This window comes from Cnephaeus nilssonii (genome assembly GCF_951640355.1).
Source record: "Cnephaeus nilssonii genome assembly, chromosome: 9".
Lineage (NCBI taxonomy): Eukaryota > Metazoa > Chordata > Mammalia > Chiroptera > Vespertilionidae > Cnephaeus > Cnephaeus nilssonii.
In genome coordinates this window covers 61,823,787-61,837,426 of record NC_137080.1, presented here as the reverse complement: position 1 = coordinate 61,837,426, position 13,640 = coordinate 61,823,787, and the positions used below count along the sequence as shown (strand labels likewise).

The following is a 13,640-nucleotide window of genomic DNA, read 5'->3' as shown; positions in this document are numbered from 1 at the left end:
GTTCTGTAACAAAGACAGCCATTTTGAAAAATTGGAATTAAATCTGAAATTAAATTGAGTAGAAAGCATGGCATTTTAAAAATATTTTTGTAAAGTGTTTGGAAGGAGAGAATTTTTAGCATTAAAAAATTGGCATCTATATAAGCAGTAATGAAACATTTTACATTTTGACTATAAATATTAGGATTTCACTGAAAATAGCTTATAGAGTTGTCTTCACAAGGGTGTATTTTGAGTTCCTCTGTGAAAAGATTTGTCGTGGGTATGTAAAAAATTGTCTTTTAAGGTGCTACCTGTCCTGTATGTTTTATTTATGAATCATACTCTTTGGTTCCTCATTATAAGTGGATCTTCAGTGGCTCTTGCTTTTTTAACAAGTTGGTATTAACATGAACTGTTTATTAATAGATATATCAGTCTGATTTTTTTAAATCTCAGGCCAGTGATTCTCAGTGAAGAGTTGATAGTTCTTTCAAAGTGGTAGAAGTATAGCTATTTTATTGTGGTAATACTGTTGGAATTACTTCCTTTTCATTAGCTAATGTTTTCTACCAGTTTGTTTCTCTGTCCTTTCCCCCTAATTTTAAATCCAAGACAGAAAGTAAAAATGAGTGACCATATATGAAATCCGTATATAAGATGACAAATATTTTATTCATTTATGGTGGGGATCAACAAACCATGATGCCACACAGGCCCAATCTGGCCAACCACTAGATTTTTGTTAATTGTTGTATTGGAACACAACTACACATATACTAGTAATCTGTGGTGGCTTTTATACTATAATGGAAAAGATGAGTAGTTGATATGGCAATAGTATGGTCTACAAAGCCTAAAATATTTATTCTATTGCCCTTTACAGAAAAAGTTTGCTGATCCCTGAATTATTAGGTGAACAAAGAGGATAAAACTGAATTTAATTTATGGGTCATAATTGCCATTTAAGGTTTCTTCCTCCCTTATTTTATATGCAGTGAGGCAAATCTACTCAGTATAGATGAAGATGAGGATTCTGAAACCTCAAAAGGAAAAAAGGCAAGTGTTGCTTTTTTAATTTAAAAATTATTTTAAAGTTATATACTAAAAATGAATATTTCAGAAGAAAATGTTAACATTTTAAATTAAGTCCCAACCTCTTTCTTTCCTATCCCAGAGGCAAATGATGTTCCCAGTTTCTTGTTTTTTCTATCAGTATTTATGTGTTAAAACAAAATGGATATTCTCATCTCATCTCCTTACACTTACATAATTGGTAGTATCCTATACAGACGTTTTCTACTCTTCTAAAAATGAATATGTCTGAAGACCATCCATGAAAGTTTATTAAGAGTATCTCCATTCTTTTCAATGTACCATTTCATTTTATGATGTACTGTTATTATTCATTACCACCACATTTATGGTGTTATCTACCGCCCTCCCCCCCCCCCCAACCCCCCCCCCCAAATAATTTTGAGTAAGTTAGCCTTCTGTATGGGTAATTTTGCCCACACACAAGTATATCTGTAGGATGAATATAGAAGGAGAGCTGCTGTATCACGTTCACGTTAGATATATTTCTAATTTTCTTATACCTGATTTATACTTAATTTATCAGCAAGTCTGAGAGTGCCCATTTCCTCAAACTTTTGTTACACTGTTATCAACCTTTTGATTTTTGCCCGTGAAAAATAGTATCTTATTTCTTTCTTCATGAATGAGGTTGAACATATTTCATATATGTAGTCCATTTATTTATTTTTTTTTTTGGATAACTGTCAGTTAATATCCTTTGCCCATTTTTCTATTTGGTCTTTAGAGTATTATTCATTCATAGGAATTCTATTTATATTGAGTCTGAGATCCACATTTTTCACATTTTGACATCTGAAATCTGTCTAGGTGCATATTATAATTTCACGACATGGTTTAATTTCAAAAATGTCTTTGCATATTAGTACATACAATAATTATACATCTTAGAAGGTCTTAGGTTTGATGAAATACCTTTTTTTGTAGATACTGGCTCATTGCTTTGATACTATTTGCTAATAATTTAAACCAATTTTTTTCTTTTGTCTTTGCTTTTGATGGTTATTGCCTTGGAGAAAATGTATTTTTTATATTGTTAAATATGTGTCTTGGGTTTAGTATCTTAGTTCCTAATGATGATAACCTAATTACTTACTTGCTTTATCCTATTAGGTACATTAAATAATTTCACAATACCAATGTATAATAATCAAAGCATAATATGCTAATTAGACTTATGTCCTTCCGGATGTCCTTCCGTCCAGAAGGACGAAGCCAGGGCTATGAGGAAAGCTTGGATCCTGGGTGCCAGAGGGAAGGCAATGCCAGCAGCCAGGGGAAGGAAGGCCTACGTGTGCATGAATTTCTTGCATCGGGCCTCTAGTTAAAATATAATTACTAATAAAATGACTTAAATTTTTTTTTATCCTGTTTCTTTCCTTGTTGTTTGGTGGCACCACCAGGTATATTCCACTAGGAATGTATATTTAAATTACTGTGTTGAAATTATTTATTCCTGGTTGCTAATTCCACCAGCTAGGTGAGAGCAAGGTTTTTTAAAATTCTGTTTTGTTCTTTAAAATATTTTTATTGACTTTGGACAGGAAAGGAGAGGGTGATATAGATAGAAACATCATTGATGAGAAAGAATCATTGATTGACTGCCTCCTGCATGGCCCCCACTGGGGACTGAGCCCACAACTGGCCTGTGCTGTAACTGGGAATCAAACTGTGACTTCCTGGTTCATAGATCGATGCTTAACTGTCAGAAGGTTGGGAAAAAAACAAGCCATGCTCAGAGAAAGGGAGTTACATTTTATTAAGGGCAGGGCCAGAGAAAAATGTGCCTTTCAAATTCTGGGCCCCCCCCACATGGAGGAAATCTTTTCTATTTATACTTCTCCTAGCTCTTTTGTCTCCCAAATTTGGAATGAGTCTTCCGGGCCTTCTGGGAAAGAAGGCCTATGTGCTGGGAAGGGGCCATGAGACCATATCCCAAGGCCTGGCCTGGTGTCAGCACTGACAACTCTGTCTGGGGCATAGTCCACGGCCTCTCTGGAATGGGAGTAGTCTTATTTTCCTTATTATTTAAGCAAGCAAGTGTTTACAGAAGCCAAAATAGCAGGGTTAAAATTTCAAACAGCAGTTTTTATATAAAATGGATGCTTCACAACCACTGAGCCACACCTTGTTTCATTTTTTAGCTTTGTTTTTTATTTTGAGGAATTGCCTTTTAAAAATAATTTATTTGTTTAATACTTATGAAAAACTATTCACGTGGTTCCAAAGTCAAATCTATCAAAGTTTTATTCAGAGAAGTCTAGCTTTTGTCCTGACTTCCTCGATCCACTCTTTCATCTGAAGTAACCTATTATACTTTAACCTTTCATTATTGTTTTGTTTTGTTTTGTTTTGTTTTGTTTTATTTTGTGTGTGTGTGTGTGTGTGTGTGTGTGTTATAAGAATACTAGAGGCCCGGTGCACAAAATTTGTGCATGGGGGGGCATGTGTCCCTCAGCCCAGCCTGCACCCGCTCCAATCCGGGATCCCTCTCACAACCCAGCACTGCTGGCTCCCAACTGCTCGCTTGCCTGCCTGCCTTCCTGATTGCCCCTAACTGCTTATGCCTGCCAGCCTGATCACCCCCTAACCACTCCCCTGCCAGCCTGATTGATGCCTAACTGCTCCTCTGCCAGCCTGATTACCCCTAACTGCCCTCCCCTGCAGGCCTGCCCCCCCCCCCCCCCAACTGCCCTTCCCTGCAGGTCCGGTTGCCCCTAACTTCCCTCCTCTGCAGGCCTGGTCACCCCTAACTGCCCTCCCCTGCAGGCTTGATCGCCCCCAACTGCCCTCCCTTGCAGGCCTGGTCGCTCCCAACTGCCCTCCCCTGCTGGCCATCTTGTGGCGGCCATCTTGTGTCCACATGGGGGTAGTCATCTTTGACCACATGGGGGGCAGCAATCTTATGTGTTGGAGTGACAGTCAATTTGCATATTGATGTTTTATTAGATAGGGTAGAGGCCTGGTGCATGGATGGGGTCTGGCTGGTTTGCCCTGAAGGGTGTCTCAGATCAGGGTGGGGGTTCCCTTGGGGTGTGGGGCGGCCTGGGCAAGGGGCCTGTGGTGGTTTGCAGGCCATCCACGCCCCCCGGCGATCCAAGCGGAGGTCCTGGTATCTGGGATTTATTTATCTTCTATAATTGAAACTTTGTAGCCTTGAGTGGAGGCCAGGGCTACGGGAAGCTTGGCTTCCTCCATTGCCGGGGGCAGCTCAAGTCTCCTGCTCTCTCCAGCTCTATGGCTGCCGCCATTTTTGTTGGGATTTATTTATCTTCTATAATTGAAATTTTAGAGCCTTAAGCAGAGGCTAGGGCTGGCCAGAGCGGGCAGGAAGCTTGGCTTTCTCCATGGCCGGGGAAACTCAAGCCTCCTGCTTGCTCCGTGGCTGCAGCCATCTTCGTTGGGTTAATTTGCATACTTGCTCCTGATTGACTTGTGGGCATAGCGACGGTACGGTCAATTTGCATGTTTCTCTTTTATTAGTGTAGATATCACTCTTCTTGGAGAAAGTGGATACACTGTTTGGCACCTCAATTTCTCATTTACTTAACATTATGAACTGTAGGTCATTCTCTACAGCAAAATATTTAGAGATCTTTTATCTCTTTTATTGCTACCTAATGCTTCAGGTAATGGGTGTAGCATAGATTGACGTACCATCAGTTGATGCCCTATTGATGAGCAGAGGTTTTTTCCAATTTTTTGCTATTATAGCTAGTGCTTTAGTAAAGCCTTATACTTATATCTTTTCATATTTTTACAGTTTATTTTTTGGGATAAATTACTGGAATTACAATTGCAATTTCAGACGGTGTAAATTTACAGGTAATTCGGCTACATATTGCCAAATGCCTCATTCATAAGAGTTAACTTGCCATTTCAATCTTACCTAATAAAGAGGGAATATGCAAATTGACTATTACGCCACAACAGTCACCATGGCTGTGCCCAAAGCAGAGGCAGAGATTCCGTAACACAAGATGGCTGCGCCCACAGTTGTGGCTAAGTTCCTGTAAAGAGCCTTAACGAACAATCAGCAGGGACCTGAGGCTGCCTGCGCTGGGCCTGAGCATGGGACCTGAGGTTGTGCCCCCCACCTGGTGGGGCTTGACAGGGGACCTCAGGCCGCACCCTGTGCCCCGGTGTTGGGCCATGGGACCTGAGGCCGCGACCCCCACCTGGTGGGGCTTGATGGGGGACCTCAGGCCATGCCCCCCACCCGGCGGGGCTTGACGGGAGACCTTAGGCTGCATCCCTTGCCCCAGCACCAGGTTGGGGGGCAAGAGGCCACGCCCCCACCCCCGTCATGCGGGGCTTTACAGGGGACCTCAGGCTGTGCCCCCTGCTGGTGGGGCTTGATGGGAACCTCTAGGCACACCTCCCACCCTGGCTGGAGGACCTGAGGCTGTGCCCCCTCCCAGCGGGGCTTGATGGGGATCACAAGGCATGTCCTCTACCCTGGGCCGGGAGACCTCAGGCCATGCACCCTCTCCCAGGGCTTGACAGGGGTGGGGCCAGCTGGGTCTGGAACTAGCCCAATGGGGGTGGGACCAGTTGGGTCTGGGTCTTGCCCGATTTCGAGACGCATGTAGGTGGGCGGGGACTTCACTTTGCTTCCCGTGGCGCTCCCCAGACTCTGACAGGATGATGATTTTCATATACCTTTTACTAATTTTCTTTCATCTCTCACACTTATAGAGAAAGGGCAAATAGCAATACTACCTAATAATAGACAAATATGCAAATTGACCGTACCTTCGCTATGCCCGCGATTGGCCAGGAGGCGTGGGGGGGCGGGACTCGGGGTGGCCGGGGTGGCCGATTGGGCTGGCAGGACGCTGAGCTCGCGTTGCCAGCGGCGGCTCGAGCTCAGCAACTGCGCCATGGCTGTGCTGCGGCACAGAAGGGGCCTCTGGCTCAGCCTCCCCAGTTACCTGAGATGGATACTCTTGGTGCACCCCTTTGTGGGCTTTGTGCACAGTCTTGTTGTAGTTAAGCCTTGATTGTTGTTGGTATCACTGGGAGGAATTGACCTTCAGTCCAATAGGCTGTGAGGATCAGCTGTGTCTATGATGGGATAACTTCTGTGCTGGAGACACCCTTATGAAGCAAGACTTGCAAAAGCCTCTGCGCTCAGCTTGGATTGGGCGGAGTCTCAGGGCGGAGCAGACAGCATTAGTTTCCCCTCAGCCCTGCCCTATGAGGCCCCTGGGTGTCAGTGACCTGCAGTAATCGCTGCAAGCACCTCTGAGAGAAAGTCTCCCTCGAGTTCCACCCACTGCCAGACAGTCCAGTTTCTCCCCGAATGAGTCTGGGTCCCCAGAGTCTCGCCCAGAACTGGAGTTGAGTGCAGTTGGGCGCTTTTGTCTCCCTCCCGCTTGAGAAAGCCAGCCGTCTACTCAGTAGCCTGCCCTCTCCATGCGCGCACCTCAGTACCTCTGCTTTCCGCAGTTGCTGTGAGTCTTAGTGTGCTTTTCTCTTTCCTGACAGTCCAGTTTCACCCCGTATGAGTCTGTGTCCCCAGAGTCTCGCCCCGAACTGGAGTTCAGCGCAGTCAGAAGCTTTTGTCTCCCTCCCACTTGAGAAAGCCAGCTGTGCACTCAGTTGCCTGCCCTCTATGCGCTCGCGTCTCAGTACCTCTGCCTCCTTCTGCTCCTCGGAGTCTCATTGTGCTTTTCTCTTTCCTTCTAGTTGTAGAATTTTCACTCAGCCAGCCTTCCTGGTTCTGGATGATGTCCATTTTGTCTTTTCGTTGTAGTTTTGAAATTGTTGTGCGAGGCAGCAGTTTAGGTCTTTACCTATGCCGCCATCTCGGTTTTTTTCTAGCAGCTGATTTTCTTAAAACTATTCATGCCTATTTATCCTTTCCTAAAGTCTTTTGTTTATCAGGGCATGGGGGTGGTGGCGTGTTACAAGTTCACAATGGCTTGTATGTCATATATAGGTCCGTACGGATCATTGCTTTAAACTAATGTAACTCCTTTTCTCCATTTGAAAATGAACATGGAATTAGGAGAAAGCTTTTATTTTAGTTCAAAGTGTCTTTGTAGTCTTCCCCTTCTCTCTCACAGAATAACCTCTTTGTTGTTGAGTTTCTGTAGTTTCATTGTTCCTCTTTAGAATGTATGTCTTTTATTAGTTCTGAAAATATTTTAGCTATTATCTTTTTGCTATTACCTTTCCCCATTATTCTTTCTGGGACTTTTATTCAACATATTAAGACCATTTTTTCCCATATTCTTTAGCCTGTATTTTACATATGAAATTAAAAAAGGAAGGCAAAGAGCAGAGAAAGAAACCATCCTTGTACAATATTAATATTCTAGGTCATTTTCTCAGAGGTATCTTCTAATTCACTAACTTATATATTCAGCTAGAATTAATCTGCCATTTAATCTATACATATATGTATTTAAAAGCATGTCAATGACATCATTTGTAGAACTTCTGTTGGTTCTCTTTCAAATTTTTCTCTCTTTTTTTTTTTTAAATAATTATGTATTATTTCCCTTTTTGTTTTAAGAACTTAAAAATACCACCCAGCTGGCATGGCTCAGGAGGTCACAGTTTGATTCCCTTTTAGGGCACATGCCTGGATTATGGGCTCGATCCCCAGTGTGGCGCATGCACAAGGCAGCCAATCAATGATTCTCTCTCACCATTGATCTCTCTCTCCCCCCACTCCCCAAATCAATTAACCCTTTGCACTCGCTTGCTTTTTTCTTGATTCCTTTATTCTACTCGGGATTTAATTTTTTAAATACCCCAGATTTTACAAAGCGTGGCAGTAGAATAAAAAACTGGAGTTTTTTTTCATACAAACTTATTTATTTGGATTTTTTTATATTTCAAATTATTGATACATTCAATACAATTCGATATACGAGCTGCTACTGATGCTAACCATGTCGAGTCACACTCGACATCCGAGTGCAAAAGGTTAAATATATATATATAATATATATAACATATTATATATGTGTGTGTGTGTGTGTGTGTGTATATATATATATATATATTATATAAACTTAAATGCCTTTAATGTCTCTAATCATGTAGTAGATTCTTTTAGGTTATATGACCTGAAGTTCTTAGTTGCTAAATTTCCTGAATACTTGTTTTTAGTTAAATTCACTATGTGGTGTTTGATGATTGTGTGGAAGATACCACATATTGACAATTTTTGCACATTTAGCTGCCCCAATGAAATATTTATTCATGCAGCAGATATCTATTGAGCATAGTGTTCTAAATGCTAGGGAGAAAAACAGACAAGCTTCTTGTTCCTGTGGAGCTTAAATTGTAGTAACTGGCTACTCTCATTAGTTACCTAATGATTAATGTTATAATACAGGGGTTGGCAAACCAAAGCTCATAGACCATATCCAACCTGTAATCTATAGTCTATGACCTGAAACAGTTTTTACTTTTTATTTAATATTTTATTGATTTTTTTACAGAGAGGAAGAGAGAGGGACAGAGAGTCAGAAACATCGATGAGAGAGAAACATCGATCAGCCGCCTCCTGCACACCCCCCACTGGGGATGTGCCCGCAACCAAGGCACATGCCCTTGACTGGAATCGAACCTGGGACCCTTGAGTCCGCAGGCCGACGCTCTATCCACTGAGCCAAACCGGCTTCGGCAGTTTTTACGTTTTTTGAATGGTTCCATCAAAAGAATACTATTTCTTGACACTATTTCACTATTCCCTGACTGGAAATCGAACCAATGACTTTTTGGTGCATGGGATGATGTTCAACCAACTGAGCCACACCAGCAGGGCTAGGTTAAACAATTCTTTGTGGGGTTTTTTGCTTGTTTGTTTGTTTTTATTTTTATTTTTTTGGTCATTCAAGAGGTTATTAAATTGTTTATTGATTACACATGATAATGGATGATCACAGACTTCATACCCATCTATAATATTGTCTGGTACTGTAATTCAATTTAGATATATTGTATAGTCTGTGCCAATAATCTTATCTAATAAAAGTAATATGCAAATTGACCGTCACTCCAACACACAAGATCGACGCCCCCATGTGGTCAAAGATGAACACCCCCATGTGGACACAAGATAGCTGGCAGAGGAGGGCAGTTGGGGGTGACCAGGCCTGAAGGGGAGGACAGTTGCGGGGGGACCCAGGCCTGCAGGGGAGGGTAGTTGGGAGGGGTCCAGGCCTGCAAGGGAGGGCAGTTGTGAGCGATCAGGCCAGCAGGGGGGAGCAGTTGGGGGTGATTCTCATCAGTTGTTTCAAAGCTGAAACCTCTGATAAATAGTTTTTGCAGCTGCTCTGGCTCTTTGGAAGACTCTGACTTGACGACTTCGGGAGGGGAGATGCCAATGATGCTTGCTTTGGGGCATCCACTAGCAGAAAGCTTTTTTTATTTTAAATCTAAGTTTATTGATTTTGGAAAGGAAGGGAGAGGAAGGGGGAGATAGAAGCATCGATGATGAGAGAATCATTGATTGGCTGACTCCTGCATGTCCCCACTTGGGATCGAGCCCACAACCCAGGCATGTGACCTGACTGGAATTGAACCAGGAATTTTTAGTATAGTTCCTTTTATTCTTTTAGTGATAGGAAGGGGGAGGAGAGACAGAGAGAGAAGCATCTATTAGTTGCCTCCTGCACCTGCTCCCACCAGGGATCAAACCTGCCACCTTTGGTGTACAGGACCAACTGAGCCACCTGGCCAGGGCAGTTCTTTTGATTTGAGATGTTCTTCATCCTGATGATTTTCCAGTCTTTTGGGGAGTAACATTGCTTGGTTTTGCCTCTTGTTAACAATCAGTACTTATATTTCTACAAACAACGCTATAAAAATTCATGCAGTGCATTTTGGGAAATCATACGTTTTGTAGTTAGATTGGTCTTTTTAAAAATATGTATTTTATTTATTTAAATATTTTTATTGGTTTCAGAGAGGGAGAGAAAGATAGAAACATCAATGATGAGAGAGAATCATTGATTGGCTGCTTCTGCTTGCCCCCCTACTGGGGATTGAGCCCACAGCCCTAGCATGTGCCTGACCGGGACGGGAATCAAACTGTGACCTCCTGGTTCACGGGCCATTATATTGTCATATTGTGAGCTACCTAAATAGTGATATATACATGTTTATATTATCATTTGAAAGTATGAAAACATCTCTGTTTTTGTGTTTATATAGAAACTTTCATGGTAAAGCCAAAGACATGGTCCACATTGAAATGAAGTAGAAGGCATATTTGGCTGTACTTCCCTACAGGTAGCATCAAGGACTGTTAAGTAGGGGAAATGTTTATTTTTTGCTCTTGTGGGAAAGAGCTATGCTAAGATCCTCCACCCTTATCCCTTCTGTTTTTGTACACTTTTTTTTTTTTATTATAAGAGCAAGTTTATTTAGAAAGTTACAGAGGTAGTAGAAGTGAGCCAACTGGGCTGCATAGGCTCAGAAAACAAGTTACAGAAGCAAAAGAAGGGCTCTAGGAGTTTAGGAGAGAAAAGGGCAAAGGTAATCTGCCTGGGGGTAGGGCGGGTAACTAAAGACATAGGCGTGCTCTGTCTTTAAAAATAGCATGCCTATTTTTCTTTTAATTTTCTCAAATATCTTTGGTGATATTTAAATGAAAAGAAAGTAATACCAGCCCGGATGGCGTGGCTCAGTGGTTGAGCATCGACCTATGACCCTGGAGGTCATGGTTTGATTTTTGATCAGGTCACATGCCGAGGTTGCAGGTTCGATCTCTAGTCTGGGGCATGCAGGAGGTAGCCGATCAATGATACTCTCTCATCATTGATGTTTCTATCTATCTCTCCCTTCCTGGCTGAAATCAGTAAAAATATATTTGTAAAAAAGAAAATAATTTTATAAAACCCATGTTCCTCTATGTGTATGTTGTCCTTAGGAAATAAAAGTATTATAGTTGAATTACTCTTCGATCCATGCCATTGCCATCCTTCCCACCCCTCCTTAATAGCTAGTATATATTACCACCTTTTTAATAAATTAGTTTTCAAATAGTTGTTGATAAATTATGGATTTCTTTTTTTTACAGTTAAATCGTCAATCTGAAATTGTTGCTACTGGTTCTGGTGATTCTTGGAAGATATATGCAAGACGAAACAAGTCTGATAATTTTAAACCTTTAAAGGGCAACCCAATTGGACTTAACATGTTGAGCAACAAAAAGAAGTTGAGGTAAAGGCACTTCAACCTTTCCTAGTAGTTGTCATAGTGAACCAGTTACTGATATGACTGGGCTGTTACATCTTCCAGAAATAGGGTTGAAAATCACTATTCATTTCTACTTTGTCAATTTAGAGGCAGGCAGTGGAGGTACATAAAAGCTAAGTAACTTTTGAGTCAGTGGCAGAATTAGAAGTAGAATTTAGAACTCATTATTTTCTTTACAATTAACATTGTATTTTGGCATGCAAGAAAACTAGTGCTCATGGTTTAAAAACTTTTTATAATAGTCTCATTTATAAATAGAGAATAAGGAGAGAAAACATCTGAATTAATTTACTGGAAATCTTATAATATTAAACATTTATTTAGAATTCATGATTTCTATTCTAGTGTTCTACTCTTTATTATCTTTCATAAACTGTATTGGAAGCATCCTATATAATAAAAGGCTAATATGTAAATTGTCCCTTAAATGCGAGTTCAACCTGGAGTTTGACCAGGGGGTTGGGACAGCTGGCCAACAACTCGTGGCCTCTCCCCCCAGCCAGCCCGGCCCCATCTGGACAGGATAGCTGGACCCCACCCATGCACCAATTCATGCACCGGGCCTCTAGTTCAGAGATAAATTCAGAAAGTGGAAAACTCTTAATGTACAATTTAACATGGCCAATTGGGTTTATACATTTTTTAAGTGGTTTTGTGCATGCACTCAGATTTTAAAGGATTTATTTTGCATTTGTATTTGTAACTTTCTGTTGTTCAAATTATTCTTTTTTTCTTGAATTTGTAGTGAAAATACACAGAATTCATCATTACGTTCTGGAACTGTTATTGATGGTAGATGTTTTCATCATGCTAATGCACAGATACCAATTGTAAAAACAGCAGCTCAAAGGTAAAGGATTCTAATTGCCTTTGTTTAGTATACATATACCATGCCCTTTAATAGGAGTTTTTTCACTCTTTTTTTAAAACCCATTTTTTTAAATTTGTGAAATTTTACTGTTTCTATTGTCTGTAAAAATCATGTCTCTGAAATAACTCATGTCATAGAATTTTATTCTTTTATATTTGCTTTTGAATAAATTACATTCTGTACAGAGACTTTTTATTTATTATATTTTAATACACATTTTTATTGTTGATAGAATTACAGATATCTCCCATTCCTACAGCCGCCGCCCCCGCCCCTGCCCACCCTCCTCAGGTCTTCACTATCCTATTGCCCGTGTCCATGGACTATGCATACAAGTATATAAATTCTTTGGTCTATCTCTTCTTGTCCTCCCAACCTCACATTGAAGTATGTCAGTATGTCCCATGCCTCCTTTAAATAAAAGCCATTTTATTGCATTATATTCCAGTTAAGTTACACTAATTTTATTACATTGGAACTTAAAGTATTTGACAGAGAAATCTTCAGCTGGTAGTTTAGCTCTGATGAGTAACACTACAGTTATTACCTTACTTTCTTTATAAGGTTCATAGGATTTTATAGTGTCAATAAATCACAATATTAGTTTTAAATGTTTTAGAAAATTTTGTGTTTTAGTAGTTTTAATTGATTCTGATGTTCTCATTGGCTGTGGAGTACTACTTGAATCTTGAAATAATGGGGAAAGCTTGGTGTTTTAAATGCTTTTTGAGGTTTTTCATAACCATCCAAAAATGATTATGAAATTTCAATTCTGAGTCAATTTCAGTTTACTAAAAATTCTTGGACTCCAACAATTAAATAAACTTTATTTCTTGCATTATGAATTGTTACATAAAAATTTTTATAACTAGTAAAATTTAAAGATTTGGTATATATGCTAGATGCTGTTCATTATTTAAAAATACCAATCTAGACTGCTACTCATTCAGAAAGTGTCCTATTACAAACCGTTGTTATGTTTACTATTTACATAGATTTTCTATAACATGTATTTTTTACTTAAAAATCTTAAATCTTTCTCATGTATTAGGATAGTAAAAAAAACCCTTTTTACTAAAATATGTCAGTTTTTAATCATACTTTTCACATAAAATATTTGGGAAATTCAACTAAAAAGAAAGAGCAGTCACTGCACATACCAAAAATTGGCTTGCTTTATTACAAAGTACACAAACAAATCGAGCTCTCTGGCCTACATGTGGCACAAACAAGAGACTAAATAAGAAAAAGAGAGTAATGAGGGGGAAAGAAAAAGGAGAGGTACAATTTTCTCATGCATTGATAGATTCCACTGCTGGTAAAGATCTGTGTTCTTGATATTCTGAAAACGTGCTCTAAGTTGAAATACTAATTTATGATCAAGTGATATGTTCTGCAACCAAAATTATTATTGCTTTTGAAGTTATCTGTTAGTTTGGATTTATTTACACTATGACTTCTCCTCATTCCC

The 13,640-nt window shown here is 40.1% G+C and overlaps 1 protein-coding gene across 6 annotated transcripts in view; it reads left to right on the top strand.

Annotated features, from left to right (window-relative positions):
• Positions 1-13,640, top strand: part of SENP6 (SUMO specific peptidase 6) — a 97,362-nt gene that overhangs the window by 16,780 nt on the left and 66,942 nt on the right. For 4 of the 6 annotated variants that reach the window (XM_079779732.1, XM_079779731.1, XM_079779733.1 and 1 more), the window contains exons 3-5: positions 978-1,038; positions 11,120-11,262; positions 12,044-12,148. In XM_079779732.1, the coding sequence (XP_079635858.1) occupies positions 978-1,038; positions 11,120-11,262; positions 12,044-12,148 (309 nt within the window). Of the gene's footprint in view, positions 1-977; positions 1,039-11,119; positions 11,263-12,043; positions 12,149-13,640 lie in introns of those variants that run through there. The other 2 variants (XM_079779734.1, XM_079779735.1) reach the window with 2 other exon arrangements.